The 15,575-nt window shown below is 49.4% G+C and overlaps 1 protein-coding gene across 1 annotated transcript in view; it reads right to left on the bottom strand.

Annotated features, from left to right (window-relative positions):
- The window catches only part of WNT9A (Wnt family member 9A), a 65,161-nt gene that overhangs the window by 17,872 nt on the left and 31,714 nt on the right, over positions 1-15,575 (bottom strand). Inside the window, exon 2 of the mRNA XM_064162933.1 lies at positions 5,952-6,211. Coding sequence (XP_064019003.1) covers positions 5,952-6,211 — 260 coding nt within the window. The remainder of the gene's footprint in view (positions 1-5,951; positions 6,212-15,575) is intronic.

The raw sequence follows: 15,575 nt of genomic DNA, 5'->3' as shown, positions 1-15,575 counted from the left end.
CCAAGGATGGGACATCTGCCACCTCTCTGGGCAACCTGGGACAAGGTCTCACTACTTTCAGCATCAAAAATGCCTTCCTGCTCTCTAGTCTGTATCTCCCTCTTTTTAAACTCAGAATCCTTTGTCCTGTCCCAAAAGGCCCTGATCAAAAGTCTATCCCCAGCCTTCTTGAAAACCTGAGTGCTAAAGTGGCACAAGGTCCCCTCAAAACCTTCTCCAGGCTGACCAGTGCCAACTCTCAACCTGTCTTCATAGCAGAGGAGTTCAGCTATCTGATTATTTGTGTGTCTTCCTCTGGACCCACTCCAACAGGTTCATGCTGTTCTCGTGCTGAGAACTCCAGAGCTGGACCCAGCGCTGTGTGTGAGATCTCACCATGGCACAGCAATACTTCTACTAAGGGGATATCATACAGCAAGAACCAATCAGACTCCCAGCCTGATGGCTGAGGTAGAAACCATGACCACTCCTTGTTCTTCTCCTTGCCCTTGAAGAAGTTCACTGGGTCCTACTCCAGTCCAACAAAGCTGTTGTAACAGAAGGTACCTGAGGGCTGGGAAGGTGATGCATGTCACCCCATGCAGCCCCTCACTCAAATGCCTCAAAATGCAGTTTACTCCTCAACCCTTCCATGCACAACCCTATTGTACACCTCCATGCTCACCTGCAGAGATGCCACAGCAACAACTCCAAGAGATCAACTGAGGCACAGCCCCCACTGTAATTTTTATCTAAAGGATAAAAGCCAGAAATAAAAAGCAAACATGGCAGTATTTATAGCTCCCCATTCTCCAGCTATGGAAGTTGTAAACCATTGCATATTTGAGATGCAATTCCAGAACAGCTTTGGATTCGACTCAAGAAATCCCCCACTCCAAAATAACACAAGTGGAGGGTGACAGTAGGGGATATATCTGTGTGCTGGTGTGTCAACCAAGGACATGCAGAGACACTGCCAGGTCATTTTTGGAACTGTTCCTTGGGAGGTACATGGGACTCCAAGCAAGCTCATGGACTGTTATCCTGGCTCATTCCCAGAACATGCCTTCCCAAAGCACTCCCAGGTGCACAATGTTGAACTTCAGCAGAAGACTGATGAAAATCCAATCCAGAATGCTGAGGTTTGGTCCTCCTAAGGCTGCTGACTCAAGCCAGATGATAGAAATTGTCCAACTGTTGTACTGCTCACTTGGAGAAGAGAATCACAAACCTTTCCCTCACTTGAAGGAAGGTTAAAGTCAAAAAGGATCAACTCCACATTTGGACACAGTAGAGAGTGGTCAGCACTGAGAAACCACATTTGAGGGCTTTGCCCTCTGGTGACTCCCTGAAGCTAGACCACATCCTCTGGCCACAACAAAAGCATCCTCAGCGCTGCAAGCTCTCATTGCAGGTGGTGGGAGAACTCCCTGCTGAATTCACATGAAACCTCATGGACATGCCAACCACCAAACTCCTCTCAGTAGAAAACACCTTCTGAGCAGCTTTCATCTGTCATAGACCAGTTCAGCTTTTTCTAAGTTACACCTTAGATCAGGCTGCCCACATGCCCACCAGATGGATGCCATTGCTCAAGACAGATGCTCCCAGCCCTCTGTGCTCCTGGCTTGTAAAGTTGGCCTCTTGCCACCACTACTACTTGTGCTATGAAACAGAGAAGCACCAGGACTTCCCTAACAGGAAGTTCTTGATGGAATGAGGCATGGAAATCTTGTGATGGTTTTTTTTACTGCAATTAGTAGTAAATAATCTGGATGCAATTGAGTTTAATTGATAGTCCAGATCTTGGAGGCTTACTGGACTGTTTAGCCTGGAGAAGAGTAGCCTAAGAGTGTATCTCAATGCTCAGCAAGAGCTCACGGCTGGAGAGGTAAGAGATTAGGGCCAGACTCTTGTTAGTAGTGCCCAGGGACAGGACAAGGGGTAATGGGCATAAACTGCAACACAGAAAGTTCCACCTAAAACATACCAGAAAGCTTCTTTGCTGCAAGGGTGCTAGAGCCCTGGTCCAGGCTGCCCAGAGGAGTTGTGGGGTACTGTCTGGAGATATTCCAAAGCCAGCTGAATATAGCAATTCTACATAGAATCATAGAATCAACCAGGTTGGAAGAGACCTCCAAGATCATCCAGTCCAACCCATCACCCTGCCCTATCCAGTCAACCAGACCATGGCACTAAGTGCCTCAGCCAGGCTTTTCTTGAAGACCCCCAGGGACGGTGCCTCCACCACCTCCCTGGGCAGCCCATTCCAATGGGAAATCACTCTCTCTGTGAAGAACTTCTTCCTAATATCCAGCCTATACCTACCCTGGCACAACTTGAGACTGTGTCCCCTTGTTCTATTGCTGGTTACCTGGGAGAAGAGGCCATGACCTGCTGTGGATGACCCTGCTTTATCTGAGGAGCTGGACTAGATGATCTCCAGAGGTTCCTTTCCAACTCCCACCATGCTGGAATTCTGTGAAGCACCCAACTCAGAGCGGTTGGGAAGTCTCAGCAGAAGAGCACTGCTGTGCCACCACAAGGCAGGACAGATCTGACAGCAAGCCAGGAGGGACAGTTCATTTGTCAGGTTCTCCCTTTCCATCAATCTCCCCATCAGCTTCAGCTCTACTCCTCCCACTCACCCATCACTGAAAGCCTCACGAATTCCCAGCGCCCATCAGCACGGGTATCATCTCACCCACAAGCAGCTCAGGCAGCTCCCAAGCAAGTCCATGTGACATTTGGCTCTGGCCAGATTTAAAGCCATCTCCGCCACGCACTATTTGATTGCACCAAGCTATTTTGTAACAAGATAATGAGCTTTAAATCAATGCAGGCATTCTAACCCCCAGCACATCGCCAGCCTGCCGCCCGCCCCTCTCCTGTTTCAAGCACTTCCAAAACTGGGCCTGAGTATCCAAAGAGGATAAGGAGTCCCTTAAACAATCCCCTCGTTATTTTAAGAAATGGGCTGCATCAGCCCAAAGCTGCAAACCAACAGCCAGGCTCTTCTGGTGACCCAGTACAAAAAGGGAAGGAGAAGCTTGGCTGAGTTTTTGCCTTGATTTTTTTTCCTTCTCTCCTCAAAAAAAAAAAAAAAAGCTGAAATGATCCTGGAGGAAAAGAAACAAACCCACATCAACATAGTCGAGTAGCTGTGCCTCAGCTGGTGACCCATGTGCCCCTTAGCCCTGGGGTATCACTTGTTTCAATGCTGAACCAGGAACCAGCAGGTCCTGGAGAGGAGGAGGAAGATTTACAGGGCAGCTTGTTATGCTGCAGGACCAACACCTGAAGGATTTACAGCACAGGTGGAGGGCAGAGATGTTGCAGAGGCATAAAACATGGAAGAATGAGACAGCAGGCAGAGCCTTGCAACTCTCAGAGCTAGCATTTATTACTGGGCATCCTGACAAGGGGTGAGGTGATAGAGGGGGTCTCAGTGGTGCACTACAGCAGCTCAACTTCAGGTTGCCTTGAAATGCCCCTTGGAGGGGTAGAGATCTGAAGGAACAAGCTATGGCCTCCAGGTGTCAGCATGAGAAAGTGCTTGGCCTTCCCAAGGCACTACTAATCCAGGGACAACTTCTGGCAAGCAAGGATATTTTTAAACGTCCTGCAGCTCTGTCTGGACCTCTTGGGCTTCATAAGGACTTCCCTTGCTTCCACTACAGCCAGAGGCAGTGCACTGGTTAAGCTTCAGCACTTCTGAATTACTCCTGCTCACTAATTAGCAACAGAAGGAGCTTCACAAATCTCTGCTCTTATGTTTGAAACTGTCAGACTCAGTTTCTAGGTCCAGCTCCCCTGCTGAGTGTGGGACTTTCAGATAGTCACTAAAAGCCTCGAGACCTATTGGTGAAGTGTTCCTGATGCACTGCTAGCTTCACTGGACTTCAGCAGGAGGGACTGTGTGAAGCAGTACAAAAGGAGGAAGTTAAAGAAAGCATCCCTTCTTATACTCTCTTAGCTCTGGTCATCCCTGTCTGAACTGCTGTAAGCTTTGCGGGAGTCATCCACCACTCACCTCAGGAGCTTTTCCCTGGGTAGAGCAGGAACAGAACACAAACATTTTGCGCTGCACTGTCAGGGTTCTCCTTGCCTCTACTTTCAGGACATCTCAGAGCAGCCTGTTTTGCCCTACTGCCCTTCACAAGGTATTTCCTCAACTTCTCCTGAGAAGACGACTTACAGAAACAAATAAACTAGAAAAAGGGACAGCTTTGGGAACTTCATTTTCCCCTCTAGCAACAGCTCAATTGCTGGCAGAAATGTAGAGTGTCTGAAAAAGAGCAATAAAGGTGGTTGCAAAGCCTAGAGAGCAAGTTTTCTTAGGAGCATCTGAGGGATCCAGGCTCGCTCAGCCTGGAGAAAAGGAGTGTCTGAAGGAGACACCTTCTGACTCTTCACAACTCCCTGAGAGGAGCTTGGAGCCAGGAGTGTGTGGGGGCAGTCTCTTCTCTCAAGGAATAAGTGTAAGGACAAGAGGAAATGGCCTCAAGTTGCACCAGGGAAGGTTTAGACTGGACATCAAGAAAAGTTCCTTCCCCAAAAGCATTGCACCCTGGAATAGGCTGCCCAGGACAGTAGTGGAGTCACCAATGTCAAAGGGATTTAAAAGATGTGCAGACATGGTACTGAGGGACATGGTTTAGTAGTGACCTGTCAGTGCTGCAGCAGTGATTGGACTCTGAGAAATTTGTTCCAATCAAAAGGATTCTATGAGTCTGCTGGATCCAGACAGGTACAAAAACATCTCCAGTCTCCAAGGATAGGAGCCATGTCCAAAACCACAAAGCAGACAGAAGCTGCTGCATTAGTACAAGCACATCAGTTTCTACCATGCAACATGTCCTTTGCCTGTTGTGTACTTTGATGAATCATAGAATCAACCAGACTGTGGAGCTCCACAGGGAACATTGAGAGTCATAGAATCAACCAGGTTGGAAGAGACCTCCAACATCATCCAGTCCAACCTAGCACCCAGTCCTATCCAATCAGACAGACCATGGCACTAAGTGCCTCATGCAGGCTTTGCTGCAACACCTCCAGGGACAGAGACTCCACCACCTCCCTGGGCAGCTCATTCCAATGCCAATCACTGTCTCTGACAACAACTTCCTCCTAACATCCAACCTAGACCTCTCCTGCCACAACTTCAGACTGTGTCCCCTTGTTCTGTTGCTGCTTGCCTGGCAGAAGAGACCAATCCCATCTGGCTACAGCCTCCCCTCAGGTAGTTATAGATAGAAATGAGGTCACCCCTGACCCTCTTTCTCCACACTGCACACCCCCAGCTCCCTCAGCCTCTCCTCACAGGGCTGTGCTCCAGGCCCTTCACCAGCATTGAAGCACCTCAACATCTCTATTGAATGGAGGAGTCCAGAACTGGACACAGCACTCAAGGTGTGGCCTGACCACTGCTGAGTCCAGGGGCAGAATAACCTCCCTTGTCCTGCTGGCCACACTGTTCCTGAGCCAGCCCAGGATGCCATTGGCTCTTCCGTCCACCTTGGCACACTGCTGCCTCATGTTCTGCTACTCTACCAGCACCCCCAGGTCCCTCTCTGCCTGGCTGCTCTCAGCCACTCTGTTCCCAGCCTGTAGTGCTGCTTGGAGTTATTGTGGCCAAAGTGCAGAATCCTCATCCCACTGGCCTCTGCCCACCCATCCAGCCTGGCAAGGTTCCTCTGCAGCACTCTCCTACCCTCCAACAGCTCCACACCTGCTCCTAGCTTGGTGTCATCTGCAAACTCACTGAAGATGGACTCAATCTCCTGGTCCAGATCATCAACAAAGATATTGAACAGTCCCAGCACTGTGCCTGGCTTAGCGTTTACCTTCTACACCTCTGGGAAGGTGGTGACTTAAAGGCTTCACCAGCATAAACACTCTGCACCAAGCCTGTGAAGCCTGCATGTGCAGGAGGTGGCAAGCACCCCTAGGCACGGTGCCATGCTGCTCACCTCTCTTCAGCAAGCTGGCTCGGTAGCGACCCTCCAGGGTGCAGTTCCAGCGCTCGAAGCGGAACTGGTACTGGCACTCCAGCGCGCTCATGCTGATCGCTTCCATCAGCGTCTCGGCCACGCCGGGGTCCCGCCGGCACATCCTGCGCTGCTTCTTCTCCAGCTTCAGACGGTCACAGACTTTGTAGTGAGCTTTGATGGCAGCTTCCTCCATTTCTGAGGTCAGAGGGAGGATGGTCAGGGGTTCGTTCCCAGTCAGCCTGTAGAGGAATAGAGGAGCACAGTGGTGAGGAGAGAAGAATACGGCTCATGGTAGGAACAGAGGCGGTGCTGGGATCAGGCTTTCCTCAGTTGAGCACTTGTGTGGACTTCTTGATCTTAGTGATACGGTTTAGTGATTGTGTCTTGTTACCCACCCCCCTCCCCACACTCAAGAAAATCACCTAGACTAGTCTCAGCTGGTCTGGAAATTAATGGAGCTTTATATTCACAGCTTAGCACAAAAAACAAGCAGGTAGTTACAGTATCTGCAGCTATAGACAGAGATATACAAGTTAAAGGTAATCCAGAAACACAACAGCCCTCCCAGAAACCAGAGTCCCCAGGAGAGGCTCCCAACCACCCTTCCACCTTCTCTCCACCCCCTCTACCTTATCCCAGACTTTGCCTTATGTGCAAGGTGAGTTTGGGGAGTCAGCCAGGGGAGTTAGGAAGCAGAAGGATTAGACATCAAGTTAGGGAGAGAAGTGCATGCAGCCAGAGCCCAAAAGCAACTCCATTATCTATGTTTGTATTCTTGTTGTGCACCTCAACATCTCTCTTGAATTGAGGGGCCCAGAACTGGACACAGCACTCAAGGTGTGGCCTGAGCAGTGCTGAGCCCAGGGGCAGAATAACCTCCCTTGTCCTACTGTCCACACTGTTCCTGATACAGGCCAGGATGCCATTGGCTCTCTTGGCCACCTGGGCACACTGCTGGCTCACATTCAGTCACTGCTAACCAGTACCCCCAGGTCCCTCTCTGCCTGGCTGCTCTCCAGCTACTGTCCCCAGCCTGTAGTGCTGCCTGGGGTTGCTGTAGCCAAAGTGCAGAACTTGGCACTTGACCTTGTCACAACTCCTGGCATTGAACTGCATCCATCTGTCCAGCCTGCCCAGGCCCCTCTGCAGAGCCCTCCTACCCTCTAACAGATCCACACTTGCTCCCAACTTGGTGTGGTCTTCACTGCATATCATAAACTTCATTATTTCATGGTCATTGCACCCCAGACATCCTCTGACCACCACATCTCCTAGCAGCCCCTCTCTATTTGTAAACAGCAGGTCAAGCAGAGCCTCACTCCTGGCTGGCACACCAGTGTCAAGAAGCTATCCTCCATCCTCTCTAAAAACCTTCTGGACTGCCACCTCTCTGCTATGTTATGTTCCCAGTGGATATCTGGCAGGTTGAAGTCAGCTACAAGATTAAGGGCTGGCAATCCTGAGATATCCTCCAGCTGGTAACAATTCAGATCCCAAGAGACACACTAAGGAAGCAGATGGAGCCACTCTGTCCTCAGTAGAAGAGATCCTGGCAAACACTAGGAAGACACAGCCGAGGGCTCAAGAGCAGGATTTGCTTTCCAGGTCATTCTGCCAAAAGCTTTTACACAGCAGAACAAGCTCAACACCTAAAACATGGCCTGGAGAAATTTGGGTTTCCTTGCCTTCTCCCCTCTCCTGCCTTCTCAGAGCACAAGGTCCTTGACAAAAGAAGTCAGACTACTGCTCCCGGTGTCAAGTGACAGGCTGCTGGAAAAGGACCAGACTGGCATCAACCCTAGGGAGCAGAGACACTGCAGGAACATCTGCTGGGCTCATGAGTGGTTTGTTGGCCAGGCTGCTCTCACCCCAGTCTCCTAGAGCTGCCCTCTTCAGGCTAGGTGCCAGTCCATACAGTCAGTGGAAAACCACTCTGTGGGTTTTTGAAGGACCTGAAGACATTTGCCCAGCTGAAATGGAAGGATTACTCCAAACCAAGATTGAAAACACTTGAAGAGGCTTTACCTCCCAAACCTCCTCACACCACAGACATAACATCCTGACCTGAGCTACAGCCAGCAACATCTAATACAAATCCAATCTAACAGAAAAGAGAACATGAGATCCCAAACTGGTGGAAGACAAGCTGTGCTGAACAAAGACCTGCCTGCTACTGCTTGCACTGGTTTCACTGGCTTTTAAGCTGGTCTGAATCCCACTAAAGCAAGTCAACTAGGAAAGCACCTCCAAAACAAGATATGGAGTAAATTTAAGAGGAGAAGAGCTTTTCCTAGCCAAAGAATCTTCCAGGTGAGGTCCTCCATGAGCAACAGCAGCACATGTGCATGCACACATACACTTTCCCTCCTCTGCCCTGAACATGCACCCATTTCAACAGTGGGGACAGATGCATCCACCTCACAGTATCACAGTATTATCAGGGTTGGAAGAGACCTCACAGATCAAGTCCAACCCTTTACCACAGAGCTCAAGGCCAGACCATGGCACCAAGTGCCACGTCCAATCCTGCCTTGAACAGCTCCAGGGACGGCGACTCCACCACCTCCCCGGGCAGCCCATTCCAGTGTCCAATGACTCTCTCAGGGAAGAACTTTCTCCTCACCTCAAGCCTAAATCTCCCCTGGCATAGCTTGAGGCTATGTCCTCTTGTTCTGGTGCTGGCCACCTGAGAGAAGAGAGCAATCTCCTCCTGGCCACAACCACCCCTCAGGTAGTTGTAGACAGCAATAAGGTCACCCCTGAGCCTCCTCTTCTCCAGGCTAACCAATCCCAGCTCCCTCAGCCTCTCCTCGTAGGGCTGTGCTCAAGGCCTCTCCCCAGCCTCGTTGCCCTTCTCTGGACACGCTCAAGCATCTCAATGTCCCTCCTAAACTGGGGGGCCCAGAACTGAACACAGCACTCAAGGTGTGGTCTAACCAGTGCAGAGTACAGGGGCAGAATGACCTCCCTGCTTCTGCTGACCACACCATTCCTGATGCAGGCCAGGATGCCACTGGCTCTTGGCCACCTGGGCACACTGCTGGCTCATGTTCAGGCGGGTATCAATCAGTACCCCCAGATCCCTCTCTGTCTGGCTGCTCTCCAGCCACTCCGACCCCAGCCTGTATCTCTGCATGGGGTTGTTGTGGCCAAAGTGCAGCACCTCAACTCCACACACATATTTTAGCAGCCCCAAAAAAAAGGGGCAAGGCAGCACCTCTCTGAGCATGGCATCAATAACAAGTACAAGCAGGAGCCAGGGAGAGCTGGAGCCCCCACCTGAAAAACACTGCCTTGGAGCTGCCGCTGCATGGAACCTTTATAATCCCATAAAGCTCTTTTATGCAACCCAAGGCTGAGTGAGGTCCTGTAAGGCAACGGTGTCAGTCGGATGCTTTCTCAGCTCCTCACAAAGACTGAGCTGTTCCTGCCAAAGACTTTATTTTGGGAAGGGGGGGTGGGGTGGTGTTGTTTTTTTACTTTCTATATACCTGATCCACCACTGTTAAGCTGTCAGCCAGCACTCTGGGCCATTGTATTATTTTGGATTTAGGGGCTTGAGAGTGACATGAAGGTGGGTTTCTCCATCAGGAATCTGGAGAGAGGCCAAACAGCTCAGTGTGTGCAACTCGGGAAGCTTTAACTCTGGACAGAAACTTTGGTTTCTGTGAAGGCAGTATCACAGAATGCTTGGGCTGGAAGGGAACTTGAATGATCATTCCAATCCCACTGCAGTCAACAGGGACACTCCCAACTAGATCAGGTTGCTCAAAGCTCCAAGCAACCTGATCTGGAATGGGGCATCTACCACCTCTGGGCAGCCTGTGCCAGTGTTTCACAGCATTTTTACAAAGCCAGGAGACCATTTCTGCTTCAGACTTCGACCTCATCTTCTGTGCACCTTGCCTGACTTCTGCTCCAAGTGGCACAGTTGCATTGCCCAGACCTCCAGAAGGAGCTGTTTTTATTCAGTGTCCTATCTACCCAAGAGGAACATCTGCAATATCACTGTGTGATATTCAGTGTCCTATCTACCCAAGAGGAACATCTGCAACATCATTTGCACTGTTCTCCTTCCAGTTTAATCTACCACTAGTTTGAAGCCTCCAGAAGGACTATCCTCACCAGATGTGAATAGCAAGACCTATCTAGTTCAGTTAGAACAGACTACTAGTGCAGTTTACTTGGTTGTGATCTTCATGACAAACATTGGTAATTGCTGGAGTTCAGACTCCAATCACCCAGGTTTGGGAAGAAATCCAAACACAGCCCCAGCCCTGATAGCTCAATAGCCAACTTATCTGCAGCACCATGGAATTTTGCCTCTCCTGGAAGGGCAGTTTCAAGATGGGTCCTGCTTTCAGCTCATCTTGGAAGTCAAGAGGTTTTATTGCCTCGTCAGCTCACACTTCCATCAGCGTCCCTGTATTTTCCCCTTCTCTAAGAGGGATTTTCCTGAGGAGAATTTAAGGGGGATGAGACAGAAGTCAGGCGCCTGCACAGACCTGTGAGCACACTCATTTGACATGCTCAAGAGTTTCCTCTGCAAGTGCTGCCAGAGATGCGAGCCAAGGTGAGCTGCTTTCCTGCAAGGAAACACCTCTGCTACACTGCCTGGAATGACAGGCACTGAAATATTGCATTCCTACCCTTCCTCCTGCAGTTCCTTCTGTCAGGACATTTATCACTGCTACATCTGTACCATCAAACTGATTCCATTCTCATTTTTGACATCATTCTGGTACTCTTCCAACCTTTTTTGTTCTCCTTCCACCACTTTTTTTCCTGGTTTTAGTAATTTCTAAGGATTGTGACAAGTTGCCAACTTGTGCACCAACCTTCTTTGGTGCAGTCCCTGAATTAACTCCAACTGGAGAAGTCAAACTGAATTGTGCTGGGCACCAGGCATTTTTTTATGTGCAACAACTTTCAGCTGCCCCCTCCCCCCACCACCATCATACTCTCCCACTGCAATGCAGCTTTCCTGGTTTGATTTACTGCAGTCCTCCCATCCCACAAAGGCTAATTACTATTTGAATTATAAGATGCCAGAAGCCCAAGAGAACTCTGAATTCTATGGGCAGTGAAGAAAACTTGATGTCTGGAGCAAGAGGTGGTCCTTGAAGACATAGCTACCTCTTTCTGCATTCTGTGCTTTGCTTGGAAGTGTTCACAAATACAAGTGCCACAGTTGTCCTCACACTAACTCAGTGTCCTCTGAAGGAAACCACCTGAAGATCACTCAACTACCTCAGCTCTGCTTTTCCCACATCCATCAGAAGGATTAGTAGACCTCCAAATCACTTGACATGAGACAAGGCTCTCTTAGCTACTAAGTAATTAGTTCTTTGTTTTCTTACCATTCTTCTATGTCCTAACTAAGCATTTCTGCTCCAAGTTGCAATGCTCATCCCAGCATTCAAGTATTTACATTTGGTGTTCAAGAAAAGCCTGGATGAGGCACTTAGTGCCATGGTCTGGTTGACTGGATAGGGCTGGGTGCTAGGTTGGCTTGGATGAGCTTGGAAGTCTCTTCCAACCTGGTTGATTCTATGATTCATATGCTACTTCCCAGCTTCCCTGCCCTTCCTTACTTAGAATAAAGCACATACATACAAAACCACCCCCAGGTGCCAGGAGTGGTGTTTTTGCACTGTGGCAATCACAAGCAATTAGTTCAAGCTGCTGCAGCATTTCCCACCCATGTAAAGCAGATAACCTGTGCAGGTCTTGAGTTGTCACTAGTAACACCTCTTCTTTTCACTGTGAGGAAGGCATGAGCAACCACAGAAACTCCACAGATGAAGGAAGCAAACTCAGGTCCTTCAGCCCTTACTGGTGTGCCCAACACACAAACCTGACCTGCCTCTTGCCTCTTATCTTCTCTCCTTCCAATAAACCCTATTCAGTAATGTCAAAAGGGAGAGATGAGTGAGCAAGTGACAGCCACTCCCCAGGAATCTCTCTCCATGCCCAAAGGAAGACAGACAGATGTGCTGGGCAAGCAAACCAGCTTCCATGAAAATAGAATGATCTATAAAACCAATACTGAACCCATTCCTGGTAGTGGTGACATGACCACTGTCACCACTGATGCTGGGGGCAGGCACTGGGGAAATCCCAAACTGGATTTGGCAGTACATAGGTCAGGAATGAAGACAGAATAGACAGAGTCCTTCTTGGACACCAGCCACTGAAGAAGAGACTTGATCCTGGTGACCCCTCAGCTTTACATTGAAGATGACAAGGCTCTGGGCAACCTCATCTAGTTGAGGATGTCCCTGCTGACTGCAGGGAGGGTTGGACTACATAACCCTTGGAGGTCCATTCTAATCCTGACCATTCTACAATTCTATGATTCTAATGACTATTTGGTTACCCTTGGACTGGGAGGTCCCAAGAAGCTTGGCTCCAAGAGCTGCCAGCAGCCTAATTCCACTGGAGCAACCTATTTTGTCTGTGAGTGAGCTGAGGTGGAGAAAGGAGGCAGGGAAAGGAGAGAAGAGGAGGGGAAGGCTGTTTCCTCTCTCCTTCATCCTCTCAAGAATGAAACAGCAATCAGTGAGATTTATGGAGGATTTTCAACCCAACTTAACACCAGCCCATGAAGCACAGTGCCAGTGGAATGCACAGGCCATGAGGCAACAGGAGCTTTCACTCCCCATTTAAGATGGCATTAGCTTTGCCCTTGGCAGCCTGTGCCAGGAATTAGCCCCCACTGGTGCCCCCTCTCTGGTTGGACAGCTCCTGGATCCTCACCCTACAACCCACCACTGCTCCTTTATCCTGACCACTGCTTATTTTCATATAATATATTTAGCTCAGTATTTCATTTGGCCTGAATCCCTTCAGACTGCAGGCAACACTGAGCTGGCAGTTTTGGTGCAGAGCAGCAGGTAAAGAGAAGCAATAGGATGGAAGAGGAAGAAATGAGCCTGGTGAAGAAAACAACAGGGCTGATACAACTTGTTCACCTCCATGCAATGTGGAGGGAGGAGGAAAAAGGGAGTCTTTCAGAGTTATTTTCCATAAGGGAAGGAAATGGTTAGAGATGTATAAATGTTGTAATAAAACCTCCTCATAGCAAAGTTACCCTAAAGAGGAGGGGTTTGATTGTCGTGGTGTTTTGGGGGTTGGAATTGGTCAAGTTGAGTTTGTTAGGTTGGGGTTTGTCTGTGGTTTTCTGTTTGGTTTTATTTTTAGAGGGCTGTTTTCTTCCACACTGCTGACAACCCTGCCATCCCAGGGGCTCAGATACTTCTGTCACCTCAACGTGCAGTTCATATAACAATAAGTTACACATACATAGAATCAACCAGGTTGGAAGAGACCTCCAAGCTCAGCCAGAGCAAGCTAGCACCCAGCCCTGGCCAATCAACCAGACCATGGCACTAAGCGCCCCAGCCAGGCTTGGCTTCAACACCTCCAGGCACAGCAACTCCACCACCTCCCTGGGCAGCCCATTCCAATGCCAATCACTCTCTCTGCCAACAACTTCCTCCTAACATCCAGCCTAGATCTGCCCTGGCACAACTTCAGACTGTGTCCCCTTGTGCTTTTGCTGCTTGCCTGGCAGAAGAGCCCAACCCTACCTGGCTACAGCCTCCCTTCAGGTCCCTGCTGTTCCACAAACTCAGCTCCATGCCTGAGAGTTTCAGAATGGTTCAATTTAATACAGGCTTGGGTCTAACAGCAATCCAAGACAGAAATCAAGGGACATTTCTAGACCACACTTAGAAACAGTGCACATAATGCCCCACCTTGCTTTTGAGCAGGCTTTGGTGAGATTGCAAACCAAAAACAAAAGCACAGATGTAATGGATCACACAAAGGAATACAGCAAAAGCAGTTGTATCAGATTTTAAAGCCAGTAAACCAAAAGGAAACAAGTCAGGTGCTCAACTGCAATTTCCTTGCCACAAAGAGTTGAGTCATATGCAAACTCTGCTACATCTGCTCCAGCCATGAAGCCTAAATGCCAGCAAGTCTTGTGGGCTATAAACCTGCTGCATTTTATTTGCTTCTCAGTTCTGAGCACAGATGAACCCAAGTTCATGGTCATTCTTGGTGGCTTCCCTTGTCTGGAAACAGTTGCACACAGCAGAGGATATTTAGCATTTGAAATCTAAGCCAAACACTCCAAAGAACCCCCAGAGAGATTTCATCATTGTCTTTTTTTTTTTTTTGTGCTACTGCTTCACAGTTATTTCAATGGGTTTAGAGATGGCATCAGAAATGATTGCTGATGGATTAAGGGCATTCCTCCACACAAGCAGTTTCAGCTCCCAGAATGTCTCCCATCCATCCTTCTAGCTCTCTACAGATGAAGCTACTGACACGAAGCCAAACAAATGCTCCATGGATCTGTCCCAAGACTGGGAGCTCCACAGGGAACACTAAGAGTCATAGAATCAACCAGGTTGGAAGAGACCTCCAAGATCATCCAGGCCAACCTAGCACCCAGCCTTGGCCAATGAAGCAGACCATGGCACTAAGTGCCTCAGCCAGGTTTTGCTTCAACACCTCCAGAGACAGCAACTCTACCACCTCCCTGGGCAGCCCATTCCAATGCCAATCACTCTCTCTGACAACAACTTCCTAACAACATCCAGCCTAGACCTCCCCCAGCACAACTTGAGACTGTGTCCCCCTCTTCTGTTGCTGCTTGCCTGGCAGAAGAGCCCAACCCCACCTGGCTACAGCCTCCCTTCAGGTAGTTGCAGACAGCAATGAGCTCTGCCCTGAGCCTCCTCTTTTGCAGGCTGAGTTCTGCCAAAGCAGTGCAAGGACTCTGGGCAGAAGCAGCATTTAGAAAGATAAACAGTAAATGCAGACATTCCAAGAATGGAGTCTCTTTTGGTGAGCAGCACATCATTAAACTGCAAGGCTCATTGCCACCGGATGTCACAAAGCCCAGGACTATGAATGCATTCCAAAAGGGATTAGACAGATTCAGGAAAGGGAGGATCACCCAGGTGAGTGGTGAAATATGAGGGCTTGAATGAAGCCTATGGCTCAAGAAGCCTTTAAGTCAATTTGCCAGGAGTGAACAGGACATGCCAGGAGACACATCACTTGTCCCATTACCCCCTGGCTTCCCCAGATGCCCTGTGCCATTGTCCCCTGGCTTCCTCACATGCCCCATCTCAATGCCCATGGTTTCCCCAGATGTCCTGTCCCACTGCCCCCCATTTCCCCAGATGCCCACACCTTCAGTTCAATCTCCTACAGCCGTTAAGCTTTCAGCACCAAGACAGAACCTTCCTTCAGCTACAGCACTGAACCCACCTGTACCCTTCAATCCTTTGGATGGCAGCCAAAAAGCAAACCAGCAGTGCCAAGCACATGCCACACACTAGCACATTGCAACACCAGGTTTGGCAGGTCCCCTCATCCAGACTATGCCTTCTTTTGCCTTGGAGAAGCTATTGTTGCCAGGCTCACTTTTGACAGCACCACCTTCATGGTTCTAGAAGCAATCCTGCCACATCCCCAGAAGGTCTCCCACCCACAGCAGCCCCCAGCACACCAGGACATGGACATGCCTTGCAGAGCTCCAGCAACAGCACGGCCAGCCATGTGTTAGTGTCAGTCTCTCCCACC

The sequence above is a fragment of the Pogoniulus pusillus genome, chromosome 23 (assembly GCF_015220805.1).
Source record: "Pogoniulus pusillus isolate bPogPus1 chromosome 23, bPogPus1.pri, whole genome shotgun sequence".
Classification (NCBI taxonomy): Eukaryota; Metazoa; Chordata; class Aves; order Piciformes; family Lybiidae; genus Pogoniulus; species Pogoniulus pusillus.
The sequence above is the reverse complement of the archived record's forward strand: the minus strand, read 5'-3'. Positions and strand labels throughout refer to the sequence as shown.